The following is a 17019-nucleotide window of genomic DNA, read 5'->3' on the forward strand; positions in this document are numbered from 1 at the left end:
TCCTGTGTCCGGTGAATGGAAATCAGGTGACTGAGAGTTCTGCTCTTTTCTTTAAAGCTCCTGCCTCCAGGAAAAGGCCTAATCTCTCTCAGCCCATTTCCTTTTCTGTAAAATGCAGTATTTACTTCCTCTCGGGGTTGTTTTGTGGCTTCATTGTAATGACTGATAAAATACCTAGAATAGTGAATGGCATGTGAAAGGTGTTAAATTGTTTCCTTCTCTTCCCTCTGGCCTTCCTCCCCTGCCCACACCTTTACAGTTAGAGGAACCACAATAATAGTATTTAACATTTATTTAGCTCTTACATGTATTTATTTAGGAACTGTTCCTTGCCCTTTACTCTTTCACTCCCCCAAACAACCCAATAAGGGAGGTGTTATTAGCACACCAGAGGCTTAAGGTTATCAGTTCCAAAGGTGTGATCTGCAGACTTCCAATGTTTCTGAGGTGATTTCAGGTTCAAAATCTTTTCTTCATAACACGAAACAGGGACTACAATGTCACCATGTTGACATTTTGGTGCAAAAGCAATGGTGAGTATAACTGCCTGCATCTTGGTATGAATTAAGGCAGTGGCACCTGGTGGTATACTTTCAGAAACATTCTGCACATTGAAGCTTTCTGGGAACTATGCAGAAAGCATATCTTTGGTGTCGTTTTGCTGCATACTGAAGTTGTGATGAGTGTCTTGAGGAAACGCACTTGAGTTTGTGCTGAACTAGCAGCTTATTTCATGAAACACTAAAGGATGACAGACAAACTGGGGTTTTTCAGACTTGAGTATTTGGATTTTTTGAAAATGAACTGAGTGAGCCTATCATTTCAAGATAAACTTTTGTTGCCAAGGATAACATTTTGGCTTGCAACTGAAAATGAGAAGTTTGGAAAACTTGTATCCACCACCATGAGCTTGACAGTTTCCTAGGACTTTTCTGATGAGATTGGTGGAGCCATTAGTGAATAATTGCTTTTAAAGTTGTATAATGAATTTAACATTTGGAAGATCATTGTAGTAATGTTTTCTAAATGACCAATGGATGATGCTACAAAATCATCCATGGGTAAAAGATCAATTCAAAGGACAATATTCAAAGACAAATGGATTTTAGTGTATCACACTATGGAAAGTTCATTGCTATGGCATTAAGATATCATGTTGCAATTAGCCTTTGCAAGAAACTTGTCTTACTGAGTTTTGGTACAGCATCAAAGAATAATATCTAGAAATATATAAATAATAAAACGCTCCCTTCTTTCTCAACTACATATCCACGTGAGGCTGGATTTCACTCGTAAACGGTATAAGAATCCAGTGTGCAGAAACAGATTGGGAATCCAGCTATGTTCTACTAAGCCACATAAGATAGACATTTGCAAAAACGTAAAACAATAGTACTCTTGTCACCAGATGATTCTTTTGGAAAATAATTATTTTTCATGAAAAAAATTCTTAACTTGTAATAGTTTTTATTTTTCATGGGTTAATGAATATTTTTAAACTTTTCTGTTGTAATTTCTGACACTATTATTATAGATACAATCCACATAAACATGATTACAGTCTTCACTACTTATTTTTAGTGTAAAGAGATCTTGAGACCAAAATGTTTGAGAGCCACAGACTGAGAGAGATGAAAACTTGCCCTGCATTCACACCATTAGTAAGTGGTGGACCTGAGTCAGACCTGGGCGACCCAACTTTCAAAGTCAATGCTGTTATTACTGATTTTCTTGACTCAGGGCTTCAAAATGATCTCCTCTTACCTCTGAGATAATGGGAGGGTGCAAAAACTGTGGGGGCCATGTCTGATCTCTGATTCCACAAGGAAAACTGTGACTCAAACTCCATATTAGCCTAAGGCCATGTCGCCTCTGAGGCTGCCTCCACCCTCTTTTATCCTATTCTGAATCCATTGCAATGACCACACAGAACTCAAAGACTCATAGTTAGAGGGTTTATTAAGGAAGTAAACAGGGTTCAATTCAAGATCAGAAACAACTCAGGACACAGCAGTTCTCTGGTTAGGAACACCTCTTCGCAGTCATCAAGTCTTTTGTCCTTGGCCTCGGAGTCATGTGGTCCTTTGGCCTCTGCCCTGCTTGGCCAGGTGTTACCAGCTCCTTTAGCGCTACTAGTAAATGCCTAGCGGGCACACAATTCTGCAAGCCAGAGACACTCAGCTTTACTCATTCTGTGCACCTTTCCATGCTGTGGCCTCTGCTGCTGCTATTTCCCGACTCAAGGATCTCAGGGTTGAAAAGATGTGCTCTGCTTGTGACTCTCCTTTCTTGATGGTCTTGCAATCTTCTGTTCCTGCTTCTGAGATGGCTCATTTTAAACCTAGCAGAGTGACAAAACTGGCCAGTCCCCATGTTAGAGTCTCTTACACCCTATTTGCATGGTCCCACCGATTATTTGGTGGGAGTTACAAAGACTGGTAGAAGAGCTACAATTCACTGTGCAACAGAAACGATCCCATCAAGGTTAGGGAATTCCAGGCAGGTATGCAAAAATAGTGTGCTCCTCATTTTCATTAACCAGGTTTATCTGAGGAGACCTGGTGGCACAGTGGGATAAGCATTGGACTGCCAACCCAAAAGTTCAGCAGTTTGAACTCAACTTACCAGTTGCTCTGAAGGAGAACGATGAACCAGTCGACTTCAGTTTAGATTCACAGCCTTGGAAACCCTAGGGGGGCAATTCTACTCTGCTATAGGGTCACTATGAGTCAGAATCAACTCAAAAGCAGTGTTTTTTTTTTTTTTTAAATGCTCATGTGAGCCTTGGCTTTTCCATGCTACTGCAATTATGGAGACAAAGGGCTCAAGCCTTTAGCTGGATATTTCTCAGAGGTAGAAAATGAAAAATTTTTTTTCTTTAAAATGTGAATAATAAGATGATCCATTCTTGTCTTGGTTCAGAAATTTTCTTATATTGCAAACATTTTAACACCATAACTCACAGTAAGAAGTAACTTACATTAAAATCAGCACACATTCACAAGTATATATAAGATTGAAACATAAGCTTCATGAAATATTCCTGTCACATACTTTTGAATCTATTCTTTCACTTGATGCAATTCAATTATGATGTTGGCTAAGAATATTAAAAGTACCATGGATTTCTAGAAGAACAAATAAATATGTCTTGGGGGAAGTGCAGACAGAAGAACCCTTAGAAGCTAAGCTAGCAAGGCAAGAATTCATCTCACATATTTGGACATGTTATCAGAAGGGATCAGTCCCTGGAAATGACCATCATGCTTGGTAAAATAGAGGGTCAGTGAAAGAGAGGAAGACCCTCAAAAAGATGGATTAACACAATGGGCTCAAATGTACCATTTGTGGGGATGACATGGGACCCGGTAATGTTTCGTTCTGTTGTACATAGGATCACTATGAGTTGGAACCCACTGGATGGCACTTAGCTAATTCTTTCACTAAAAAGAAAAACAGATGATGATTTATGTTCCAATACACTGATTTTCACAACCATCTGAAGTTTAAAAATTCTGACCTATTAGAGCCCTTTTCTAAGACAAAATAGATCCAAGGCTTAGACATAATACAAGCACTTTGCAACATATAATCAGAACCTTTCCAACACTCACGCTGGAACACTCAGACACACAGAGGACACGGGGAAAACCTATGATACTCCCAGCACCAGTTGGGCAATTATAGGCAATTTCAGCTCAAATTACCTGGTTATTTAAGACTTAAAACATTTTCCATGACATAACATGAGGTGGTTGGAAGGAAAGTCACATTTGCTGAGGCTCTATTACATATATTATCTTATGTAATCCTTAACAGTGATCCTGAGAGGAAGGAATGATTCCATTACATAGATGAGAAAAGTGAAGAACATATCCAAAGTAGTAGAACTTGTACTTGGCTCCAGTAACTGCTCATTTTTATAGCATTCCACAGCTCCTTAAAGTTTATAAAGATAGCTTCCTCCAACCCTGGTCCTAAATAAAAATAAAAAGCTCACTCAACACAAATTTAGCAGGGCACTATAAAACCTAACTCCCACTTAAAGGATAACCTATGTAGAGATTATCTTTAATTACAATTTGAGGTCTTAAAAACATATTCTCTACAGTGGTAGCAAGTTCCTTATATCCATTTACTCCTGAGTTTGCTCCTTTTAGAATCCAAAGCAATGGTAACAGTATTCCCAGTGACTTCAGAGGCAGCAGGGAGACAGAGGACATGGGGTTAACTTGAGATGTTCTCTGCACCCATCAGGAAAATAGAGGCATTTCCAGCTTGTAGAGTAAAAGAAGTGATCGTGTTTGGTGGTTTTACTCTGAATGATTTGCCTTATTTCCAAACTTACTCACCTCTCTGCAATCCTTCCCCTACTTTCAAGAAATACCTAGAAATGAAATATCCTGAAAGAGCAATCTCTTCTTTTCTCCACCATTAAAATATGAATATCTGAAATAAAAACAACTTTACATTTCTACACTTAAAAATGGCAGGTAGGTGGGTGGCTGGCTGGTTTCCTGAGGGACATCAGAATATGCCCATCACAAGTCTGTTTCAAGGCCTGATGAAGTATCCCCCCAAACTGACAAACAGAAAAGCACCTGCAATCCCCTCTTCTTGTGGGTATAAACCTACTGCCCCCTACCTACAAGCTCAAGGAGGTGGGAAATCTTAGCTTCTGAGACATCAGCCCTGACCAGTAGCTGATGTGGGAGTAGAATGCACCATATTTTAGACACTTATGACTAAAAACTTACAGTCAGCAGGGCGTGCAGAGCATTAGACCCTGGAAGAATGAAAACTAAAAGCAGCCATGCATTTTTTTTTCCTTCTGAAGGAGAAAGTGTTCCCTCTGCTCACCTCAACTTTTATTCATTTTCTATTGCTTCTGTTATTGTTAAGTGTTGTCAAGTCAGTTCCGACTCATAGCGACCCTGAATAGGGTTTCCGAGGAGCACCTGGTGGGTTTGAAACACCGACCTTATGGTTCAAACAGACCTTGACTGTTTATCCTACAGCACCAAACCAGGACTCCTTTCTATGGCTAGGTACCCCCGATTTAAAGTATGAACAAACGAACATTTTATTAATGTTTTATTGGTATTTTGATAAAGATATACAGTTTCACAGGAAACAGGGATTTTTCTCAAACAATAAAAAAAGTTTTTTTTTTTTTTTATTTTTTAAAAATCTATTTTCTTAGAAGAAAAAAGAAGGAAAAAAGTCTCTTCAGCCAGCATTGGGCCAATCCAGATTGCAGGAACCAGAAAGGTGGAAGTTACATATGGGAGATACATTCAGATTTTACCCAGGGTTAGGAATAATACAAATATCTTCTGTCCAGTTCTGTAAGGCTCCGAATGAGCCACCTTGGCTTAACACCGGAAACAAGGCTCACAGAGTTTCCAGGTCCCCTCTAGCTTTAATTCATTCTCCAGGAGGCTGCATCTGTTTACAGAACTCATCAAACTGCTGTTGCTCCAGCTCTGTCATGACCCTGTTGAGGGCATAGATCTGAAGGGGAGGAACAAATACATTAGCAATGGAGGCAGGTGTACAGCAGACATAGCAGGCTTACTCATTTGAAAATGGACAAACTGAAAATGTAGAGATAGTTATAGGAAAACAGGAAAGGTAGATACTAGTTTCATTTGGGAAACCAGGGAAGAAGGAGAGAGGTGGCTTGATTTGATCTTGAAAGGATTTTTGTCATGGTTAAGTTCCGTCAAGTCAGTTTCAACCCATAGCAATCCTGTATAGGGTTTCTAAGGAGTGGCTAGTGAGTCTGAACCACCGACCTTGCAGTTTAAACCGACACTGCAGTCCTGCGCATTAACCCACAGTGCCACACCAGGGCTCCCTGAATTGGTAGGATCTGAACAGGTAGAAATCTGAACATGATAAATGAGTCATATGGGAATATGGTTGTTGGGTGTCATCAAGTTGGTTACGATTCACAGCGACCGTATGCACAACAGAAGGTCCTGTTGTTCTGCTTGAGCCCTCACAATTATTTTTACACTGAGTCCATCACAACTGCTACTAGGTCAACCCATCTCTTTAGGGTCATCCTCTTTTTTACTGACCCTCCACTTTACAAAGCACAATGTCCTTCTCCAGGGACTGGTCCTTCCTGATAACATGTCTGAAGTATGAGAGACGAAGTCTCCCCGTCCTGGCTTCTAAGAAGCACTCTGGCTGTACTTATTGCAACACACGTATATTTGTTCTTCTGGCACGCTATGGCACTTTCCATATTCTTCTCCAACACCGTAACTCAAATGCATCGACTCTTCTATGGTCTTCCTTTTATTTGTTGTTCACTTTTCACATGCATGTTAGGCTGTTGAAAATACCATGACTTGGGTCAGGCGCACCTTAGAACTCAAACTTTTATCTTTGGTCTTGAACACTTTTAAGAGGTCTTGTGCAGCAGATTATGAGTAAATAAATATAACGGAGGGATCCTGGTGGGGCACTGTAGAATAAGCACTAGACTACTAACTGCACGATTGGTGGTTCAAACCTACAAGCTGCTCCTTGGAAGCCTTATACAGGGTCCCTATGAGTTGCAACCAACTCGATAGCACACACCACCAACAACAAATATAATGGAAAAGTATACAATCAATTCTGGGAATTCCAAGTAGGCTAATATGAAGGATATTATAGATGGGGATTGTTGCTGTAATTAAGTGCTGTCAAGTTGGTTCCAACTTGTAGTGACTCTATATAGGGTTTCTGAGGAGTAGATGGGGGGTTTGAATTGTCAACCTTGTGGTTAGCAGTCCAGTGCTTATTCTATAGTGCCTGGGGTCTTAGACACTATGCTAGGAAATCTAGACTTTATCTGGTCGACTATTGGAATATCAACAACAAATTGTACAGGAGTGTAATTTGATTATATGTTTTTTTGGCAAAGATAGTTGGATGCAGTTTGAGGGATGGAGTCGACAGGTAAGCAATCTGGAGTCCTTGGGTGGCATAATGAGTTAAGTGACAATATCACCTAGACTCTACTTAGATATAGAAGTATGCACAGTAGAACAGATCTGTAAGATCGCAAATTGAGAACCAGAGATACAGTTGCAACAACAAAACTACTAATGAAACAGTTGGTAATTTGAACCTCCTACCCAGAAACCAACCCCTCAAAGAAAGGGCTGGTGAGCTGCTTTGGACACCATGTGCCAAAAGTGACAATATGTTTTGGCAGGAAGTATCTATTACACGAGCTGCTCCTCAGAAACCCTATACAGGGTCGTTATGGGTCAGAACCGACTCGACGGCACTTCACAACAACAGCAACATTGATTACACTGGAGGCCTGGTGTGGAGTTCTAGAGTAAGCACTTGACTGCTAACCACAGGTGGGCAGTTCAAACCCACCAGCTGCTCCTGGGAATCCCTCTACAGGGTTGCTATGAGTCAGAACTGACTCAACGGCACTTAACAACAATGTCTATTATAGTAGTCCAGGGAGGAGGCAGTGGACCCATGACCTAGGTTGGGTCAAGCAGTGGGGTGAAAAGAAGGCAGTGACTCATCTAAATGTAATTACTGGTCTCTCCCTGAGAAGAAACCAGAGTGAAGAAAATACAAAACATATGGAAACAATTAGTCCAATGGATTAATGAACCATGTGAACCTCAGCCTCCAAAACCCTGAGACCAGAAGAACTAGATGGTGCCCAGCTACCACTATCAACTGCTCCAAAGGAATCACATTAGAAAGTTCTGGATAGAGTGGAAGAGGAAAGTGGAACAAAACTAAAAATCATAAAATGACCAAGCTTACTGGTCTTATAGAGACTGGCAGAGCCCTGAGACTATGGGTGGTGGCTGCGCATAAAGTGTATAGGTTGGGAATTGAACCCAGGTCTCTTACATAGAAGGCAAGAATTCTACCATGGAACCACCGCTGCCCTAGCAGAGGTAGGTGAGCAGAACTGAATTATTTTTTCATCCGTCAGCAAACTGGGGCTCTAGTTATTCAATGGTCTACAAACCCTTTGCTGACAAGTCTAGAAACGATTCACTTCAGAGATCTGCCTATCTCTTTTCATCATGTTCCAGACATGAATAATGGGCAACCCTTTTGATCTTTGCACCTCAGTGAGCATGTGATGTGTACCACTCACAGATGGTAATTCTAGGGGGACTCTCAAGCCACATCACAGCAGGGTTACCTAGGCCAAGAACCTCCTTGTAGACCACTTAAGAGTGACCTAGTTTTTTGCTCTCTTCTCAGGAAGCTTAGCAGCAGTCCACAAGTGAGGCTGTCATCTACCCACTGTGTATGTACACAGATACACATACATGTTGTGTTGTTGTTAAGTGCCGTAGAGTCCGTTTTGACCCAGAGTGACCCTATATAGGGTATCCAAGGAACAGCTGATGAGCTTGAACCGCCGACCTTATGGTTCAAACCGACTTTGCAGTCCAGTGCAGTAACGCACAGCACCATGCCAGGATTCCACACATACATGGTGGTGGCGGTTACGTGCTTGTGAGTCGGTTCTGACTCACAGCGACCCTGTACAGGGTTTCCGAGGCTGTAAATCTTTACGGGAGCAGAAAGCCTCATCTTTCTCCCACGAAACAGCTGGTAGTTTCGAACTAGCAGTCCGACTACCAGAGCTCATTGTGCATACATGAGGGGGGTTTCAAAAAGTTCATGAATAAATGGAATGAAAAGATAGTGGATTTTTTTTTTTTTTACATGGAGGGGATTATAATCATGGAAATGAAACGAAATATGTGATTTATTGGATGTAAAACTGATGGTCTGCTCTGTAAACCTTCAATCAATTCACAATAAAAAGTTTGTTTTTTTTCAAAAAAGAAAATGGAATTTCTGAAGTCCCCTTGCCTTTATATATATATATGTATATATATTAACTTTAATAACATCATTTAATAATGATGTAATTAGCATTTGCAATGTGCATATTACTGTGCTAGGGACTGAAAGGGATATTAAATAACTTCTTAGAGACAACCAGATCAAGAAAGCAGGATGGTAAAAAGGGGGAAATAAATAAGCAGGAAAATGAAATAAGCAGAGAAAGAAGAGATTCAAAATGGATCAGGGTATCTAAGCCAAAGAATAAAAGATTTCCAAGTAGGAAAGGGTCACTAGTAATAGTGACAAACGCTCCTTAATTGCCAAATTAAGTTTTAATTGTCTTCAGTTCCCAATCATACTTCACATAGCTGCTTCCCACCTAATCTTTTGGAATGTGGCATCTTTACAGAACTGAATAGAAACTGTATCTCTTCATTCTGCAAGGGGTCTTGTCACATCGCTATTTTAGGAGATGATATTCCAGGCAATATAGCTAGAGAAAACAGCAATGCAGCTGTTCTGACAAGGGTCAGGATCTGTGTTTAGCTCTGAGCTCTGTTCCTCATCAACCACAGGACTCCAGCCATAGCACTACACTATAAAATGAGGCTAATAATACTGCCTAATTCAAGGGGTCATGAGGAGCTCTGGTAGTGTAGTAGTTATGAATTGGGCTGTGAACCGCAAGGTCAGCAGTTAGAAACTACCAGCTATTCCATGGGAGAAAGATGAGGCTTTCTGCTCCTGTAAAGATTTACAGCCTCGAAAACCCTGTACACGGTTGCGATGAGTCGGAACCGACTCCATGGTACTTAACAACAAAAACAACACTTCATGGGGTCATAGAGCTCATATCTACATTCCTACCTTGTTCCAGAAAGAAGTTAAGGTTAATAAAGATGCATTACAATTCGGCAGTCAACATAAACATGATCATTCATTCAATTTAGAGTCCTCAGAATAAAAGCAAGTCAACAGCTTGAAAGCACTATTGTTGGAGCACTTTCTTCGTGCTTTACATACAATATTTCTGTTCTTTGTAACAATCTTATAAGGTGGATGTTATCCTTCTCATTTTACAAAGGAAGAATAAAGGAACTGCATTTCAGAGAGGTTAAGCTTCTAGTCCAAGGTCACACAGGAGAACTGGGATTCATGGATGAGTTGGGATATGGAGTCAGACAAATAAATTTAACCTATAGACCTTCAGAGGGAGGGCATCAGCAATGACGCGAACAATGTCTCAACAACAACCACCCTTACAGTATACACAAAGGACAGTTTTAATTCAGTAAAATTGTGAGCCTGGGTCAGGTGGGGTTGGGGATGAGATTAAAAAGGGAGAATGATTTGTTAGAAATCAGGTACACAGCCTTAATCCAAAGGTAGACTTCAGTGTATAGATTAACACAGTATTTATTGTCTACCGATCCTTAGTAGAAAGCACATTACATGAAGGCAGGGATTTTTTGTTTGCTTTGTCCAGTCATGTATTGGAAGTTTCTAGAACAGTCCTTGGCACATAGTTGTTGTTGTTGTTAAGTGCCGTCGAGTCGGTTCCGACCCATAGCGACCCTGTACAGGGTTTCCGAGGGTGTAAATCTTTACGGGAGTAGAAACCCTCATCTTTCTCCCGCAGAGCGGCTGGTAGTTTCGAACCACTGACCTTAAGGTTTGCAGCCCGACTCGTAACCACTATGCTACCAGAGCTCCTTAGTAGCAGCTCAATATTTGTGTATCAAATTGGTAAATAATTCAAAGTCTGACCTTATCAAATTGAAAAGAAAATGAGAATTGATATCTTATACACTACTCATGGAAGTGTAAACTGGTAGAATCCCTTTCAAAGCAATTTGGCAATGTCTAGTAAATTTGAGGAAGGAGCCCTGGTGGTTCAGTGTTTGAGCACTTGGTATGTAGCTTGAACACAACAGCAGCTCTATAGGAGAAGAGACCTAGCAATTTACCCCTGTAAAGATTGAACACTAGAAAACCTTATGGGGCAGTTCTATTCGCCATATGAGGTTCAATGTGAGTCAGAATTGAAAAATATGTATCTTGCTGTCATTGTTGTTAAGTGCCATCGAGTCGGTTCTGACTCATAGCGATTCTGTATAGGGTTTCCAAGGAGCAGCTGATGGGTTTGAATTGAACCTTCGACCTTGAGGTTCGAAGTCCAGTGCTGATCCAATAGCGCCATACCTGGAGTTTGTATATACCTTGTTGTTGTTAAGTGCCGTCAAGTTGGTTCTGATCCATAGCGACCCTGTATAGGATTTCTGAGGAGCAGCTGATGGGTTTGAATTGAACCTTCGACCTTGCGGTTCGAAGTCCAGTGCTGATCCAATAGCGCCATACCTGGAGTTTGTATATACCTTGTTGTTGTTAAGTGCCGTCAAGTTGGTTCTGATCCATAGCGACCCTGTATAGGATTTCTGAGGAGCAGCTGGTGGGTTTGAACCGCCAACCTTGTGGTTCAAATTGACCTTGTGGTAGAGCACATTATATGACCCAGTAATTCTACTTAAAGTTATATGCTTTACAGAAATTCTAGCACAAGTGCCAAAGGAGACCTTTACATGTTTTTCACTGCAGCAATGTTTGCAATAGCAGAAAATAACAGTAAGAACAAAAACCTATAAATAACCTAAGGAATATTTGCTTGAAGTCTTCTTCTTTTTTTATTTTTTTTAGTTGGCAGTGAAGGCATTGGATGACAGGGTTTAGGAAATGGTGAGGTGGACCAAAACAGTTTGCTTGAACTTTAGTGACAATGATCTGCATTTAAAATCATGAATTCACTTGGACCCAATTAACCTTACAGCCTATTTCTTGCAGAGACTGGGTAATCAAAATATGCAAGAACTAAAATTATTGGGGATTGTAAAGCAGATCAATGTGGAGGTGTTGGGTCAAGACTTTAGTCATTGACAGCACAAACATAGCTTGGAATAGGCTTGAACCAGAAACATTTCCTCTTAAATATTTTTAATGAGTAACACCTTGTAGAAATAACACATCATTTTGAAGTCTTCTTACATTAAGAGAAAACAGTCTACATAAGTTTGAAGAATGTAAACATTTGAATGGGTAAATATAATAAAGTATATTTGCAAAACAGCCTAAAAAAAGCAGTTAAGAGGAATAGCTCCTATTAACATAGGCGCTGTTGTTGTTATTAAGTGACATTGAGTCGGTTCCAACCCATAGTGACCCTGTATAGGGTTTCCAATATGCAGCTGGGGAGCTTGAGCCCCTGACCTTGCAGTTCAAACTGACTTTATTGTCCAGCGCATATATAATCCACAGTGCCACACCAGAATTCCTATTAACATGGAGAGTTTTATAAAAATATAATGTAATCAAAATGCAGAAATGCAATGGAATTCTATTAATGCAAAAATTTAAATTATAAGAGACTATTGTATATTAAGGTATCCATTAATTTATTTGAATGTAAAAATATTTTAAGTAAACAAAAAAGTGGTTGTTGTAGAGAGAGGAAAAGGTTGTAGGGCAGGAAATGAACAAAGGGGACTAAAAATTACACAGAATGTTTTATCTTAACTTTAAAAAGACTCCATGTAAATATGGCAAAACACTAACCATTACCAATCTGGGATACTGAGTAGCAAGCTCTATGTTAAAATATTCTCTATTTCTGCATTTTAAAAGTTCTTACAAAAAGGAATAAACAAAAAAGAATAGGAAGGAGAAAAGGAGACCAGAAAGCTTTTTCCTAATACTAAATTAAATACTAAAATAATAAACCCATGTCTGAATGTGGCTTAATAAGGGCAGTGTAAATTTAAGTTTTTAATTCTCAAATTGATTTTTGGTGTTGAGAGAACACAGGAACAAAACTTTGTTAGGTTTAGAGTTTGGGTCTAAAGTACTCTGGTACTTTAGAAGCTACTGGTGGTGTCTGACACTTGCTTTCTCTGTCTCTCACTCTTACCCATACCTGTTCCCTTTCTTCCTTTCCTCATTCCTTCAGGTCCCAACTAGAATAGCTCTAAGCCAGGAGTTATCTGGGCACTGGGACCCATCTTAGTTCTGACATTAACTTGGCATGTGAATCATTCTGAACCTCAATGGCCTCTAAACCTGAAGGCGAGGAGGGTTCCCCATCACAGTTTTCTCTACTTTTCCTGTACGCCACTAACGTCTCCAGGAGACGACAGCGATACAGACTTTCTCGTCTTTAATCTCACCTCTGCTCGTTGTCTTTGTTTCAGCTCCTGCTGGGCCGATTTCTGCTTGGCCTTCTCGACTCTGCTGACAGGTTCTTTAACTTTGGATTTCTCTTTACGTGCCGGTTGATCCATGGCTGGGCTTCTGTTACGTCAGCTCTGATCTGGATGATACACAAAGAGGCTGAATAAAAACATAAACAAAAAACAAGATTGCTAATCATTTGCCTAACTGACCCCCAACTCAGCCCCTTCCCTTGACAGGAATGTCACAAAGTGACTTGGGGGGAAAAGGCGCTGTTATTTACAGGTCGCTAGGCGACCCTAAAAGCAAATCCCCTCCCAGCTTTGAGCCTTCGTTTCTCCCTCAAGGGCTGCTGTGTAAGAATCAAATAAGTGCATCGATGTGAGTGAGTTTCATACACTGTAGAGGGCTGAACCGGCGAGGGGCGGTTATCATGATGCGGACACTGAGGCCCAGGAAGGGCAAACCGGCCGAAGTCTTGCAGTGAGCAGGCCACGGCTTCGCACCCCGTCTTTGGCCTTCGAACCAGGGGTTTTCCCATCATGATTACCAACCCAACTGCTCCGGCAGAGCGCTCGGTACAGACACAGTCCACGCCGGGCCCTCACAACCCGGCCCGCACAGCCGGGCCTCCTGACTCCGCCCCGTCCGCCTTAGGCCGCCTAGCCCCAAGGAGCAGCTCCCACCTCCCGCCCTCTTCAGGTGTAAAATGGCAGCAGGCAGCTCCAGCCACTGCCGGTGATCAAAGGGCTCTGAAGTGTTTGCATTTCCCTATCGGACCTCCGATCTCCAATCGGGGCTCGGAAATCTATGCCTTTTCCCTACCTCTGGATCTAGCGTTCCGAGCCGGCTAAGACCAGCACTTGGGGGCCAGGGGCGGGGCCGGAGGCGGTCCAGGGGGCGGAGGGGACACCGAGCTAAGGCCCGCCTCCGCTATAAGTGACTGCGAGTGCGCAGAGAGGATGCTTGGAAATGTCTTGTTAGGACGCGCCTAGGGGTTTACCACTAACAGTTATTCCTGGGGAAATTTGTTAAGACAGCTGCTAGGATTTGAAGGATGGTATCTGAAACCTAGCACTAGAATTTTAACTTTCTGAACTGCATTTTCTTAATTTGAGAAGCGGGGGATGGTGTTTGCAGCTCTAAGTCACAAACTCATTAGGAAGATTAAGTGAGGTCCTGTTTGCTTCATTGCTTGTAAAAAGGAAATGTTGAGAGTACAAATGGCAAATAAACACAGAAAAACATTTAAGTTCACTGATAACTAAAGAGATGCAAATTAAATTGCCAAACATTTTTCATTTGGGTTTGTAAGGATTGACAAAAAATGATAGGTAATAAACACTTGGACAACAGAAATTCTATTTAGTCTAATAATGATAACTGATTGCTATATGGGCTTAGACACTGTTCTAGGCCCTAGCTCATGTACTAGTTCATTTATTCCTGGTAATAACTGTATGAGACATATACTTAAGCTGCTGTTGAGTTGGCCACGATGCTTTGTGACCCCCCATGTACACTGGAAAGAAATGATCTGTTATGGATCTGACTGTTGTGATCCATAGGGTTTTTATTGCCTGATATTTGGAAGTAGATCCTAGCTTGTATCAGGCTGGAAGTTCCACTGAAACATGTTCAGCATCCTAACAACACCAAAACCTCCACTGACAGACAGTTGGCTGTACAGGAATTGCAGTGGCTAGGAATCAAAACCAGGTCTCCTACATTGAAGGCAAGAATTCTAAGACTGAACCATCAATGCCTAAAACACGATCCCCATTTAGAGATGAGGGAGCCAAGATACTGGTAAATTAAGTGGTTTGTGTAAGGTTTTGTTTTTTTTAAAGACAAAGTAAAACAACCCCAAGCCCACTGTCATCTAGTTGATGTCAACTCAGCGAGCCTGTGCACAGAGTAGAACTCCCCTATAGGGTTTCCAGGAGCTCTGGTAGCATAGTGGTTACGAATCAGGCTGCTAACCTCAGGGTCAGCAGTTCGAAACTACCAGCTGTTCTGCGGGAGAAAGATGAGGCTTTCTACTCCTGTAAAGATTTACAGCCTCGGAAACCCTGTACAGGGGAGCAGCTGGTGGGTTTGAACTGCAGACCTATTGGTTAGCAGCTGAGCACACAAACCCTGTGGCACCAAGGTTTCTGTTCAAGGTTACACAGCTAATAAATGTCAGTGCAAGTGTATTTCAGTCAGAATTCTCTGGGCAATGGCTAATCCAAAGGAAAACAAGTTCAGGCCCACTGCCTTTGTCACTCTATCAATTTGGGAAGAATTGAACTTTGGCCATGTCAGGAAGGACCAGTCCCTGGGAAAGGATATCATGTTGGTAAAGTGGAGGGTCAATAAAAAAGAGGAGGACCCCATCACAGTGGACACAGTGGCAGCAATAGTGGGGTTGAACAACAGTAATTGTGAAGATGACACAGGACAAGGCAGTGTTTTGTTCTAACTTCTTAGGAGGCTGCTAGTCTTTAATTTATTCTTATTTCTGTTGCTTCTTATGTAAATTTTACATATTTTTGATTTACATGTAAATTTTACTTATTTGTTTATTACTGAAAGATTTAAGAATAAGTTTTTAATCCTTGGTGTTCTGAATTTTCATAATGGTGTGTCCTGGTAAATCTTCTTTCATTTATTGTGCTGCATAATTAGTAACATTTTTCGATTAGGAAACTGATAGTCTTCAATTCTGGGAAATGGTCCTGTGATTGATGTCCTTCCTCATTTAAAAAAATTATACTTTTTATTGTTTTATTGATTTGGGTGAAAGTGTACAGAGAAAAACTGGTTTTCCTTTTAACAATTCCATTTAACACTTTGTCCTGTGATATTGATTGCAATCCCTTGAATGTTATACTATTCTTCCCACTCTCTCCCTGTGTTTACCATTTCCATTCATTCTTCTTTCCTATTACTTCCCTGTCCTCCTGAGCTTTATCCCTGAACAAATGCTGCCCTTTGGTTCTCATATTGTTCTCATGGTGTTCTAAGGAATGTGTACCTCACTGGTGTTATTGGTCATATGATAAGCCTATCATTTAGCCGAAAGTTGAACTATGGGGGTGAGTTCAGTTCTGGGCCTGAAGAGTACCTAAGGGGTCCCACCAATCTCTTGTCAGAGCAGTTGTTCTTAAGTGTGTCGACTTGGTTCCGACTCATAGGGACCCTGTATAAGTTGGGTTTCTGATGACTGAATGGTGGCATTGAACCACCAACCTTGCAGTTAGCAGTCCAGTGCTTATCCTACAGCACCAACCAGGACTGCTCTCAGAGCAGTAAGTCTGTTTTATTTTTATTATCATTTTGAGTTTTGTTCTGCATTTTTCACCCACTCTATTTTAGTGTGAGCCCTTGGAGAGTGTTTGACAGTGGTAGCGAGACATTATCTCATTCTTCTTGTCTCAATATACTCAGCTTTTAATGTTTGCTCTCATTTTTCATTTCTTTGTTTTGTGTATTCTACTTTAAAGAGATTTTCCTAAACTTTATGTTTTTTAAAAAATTTCTGTTATAAAGAGTTTCATTTCCAAGATTTTTTTTTTGCTGTTGCTCCCTGAATTTCCCTCTTTATAACCTCTTGCTTTATGACCTGGATCTGGGATCTCCCTTCTTCTTGAGGATATAAATCATAACTTTCTGTTGTTTTCTTCTGTTTCCTAGATTGGTTTTCTTTTTCTTTTTTTGAGGTTGGTCGGGGGGTGTCTCTGGATTTTACTCTGAGGGTTTTCTTGGGTAATAATATAATGCCGGACTCCTAGTGTGGCACTTGTAGGATAAGCAATGGACTGTGAACTACAAGGTCTGCAGTTCAGACCCACCAGTTGCCCCTCACAAACTCTATACAGGGTCGCTATGAGTCTGAATTGACTCAACACAGTTAACAATAACAACGAAAATAATGTTGTTAGGTGCTGAGTCATAACAACCCTACGCACA

The 17019-nt window shown here is 40.9% G+C and overlaps 1 protein-coding gene across 1 annotated transcript; it reads right to left on the reverse strand.

The window, feature by feature from the left end:
- Window positions 1–5427: 5427 nt before the first annotated feature.
- On the reverse strand, window positions 5428–13175 carry CCDC23 (coiled-coil domain containing 23). The gene is made up of 2 exons (XM_006839647.1): window positions 13062–13175; window positions 5428–5514 (listed from the first exon to the last, which is right to left on the reverse strand). The coding sequence occupies exons 1-2, from the start codon at window positions 13173–13175 to the stop codon at window positions 5428–5430; spliced, it is 201 nt and encodes a 66-aa protein (XP_006839710.1).
- Window positions 13176–17019: the final 3844 nt, after the last annotated feature.

This window comes from Chrysochloris asiatica, unplaced genomic scaffold (assembly GCF_000296735.1).
Source record: "Chrysochloris asiatica unplaced genomic scaffold, ChrAsi1.0 scaffold00026, whole genome shotgun sequence".
NCBI lineage: Eukaryota > Metazoa > Chordata > Mammalia > Afrosoricida > Chrysochloridae > Chrysochloris > Chrysochloris asiatica.

Excerpts from the sequence above, each read along its gene's own strand:
- CCDC23 (XM_006839647.1), bottom strand. The coding sequence starts at position 13,175 with ATGGATCAACCGGCACGTAAAGAGAAATCCAAAGTTAAAGAACCTGTC. Across the intron at positions 5,515-13,061 it reads AACAAAGACAACGAGCAGAG|ATCTATGCCCTCAACAGGGT; the intron begins GTGAGATTAAAG and ends CCTCCCCTTCAG.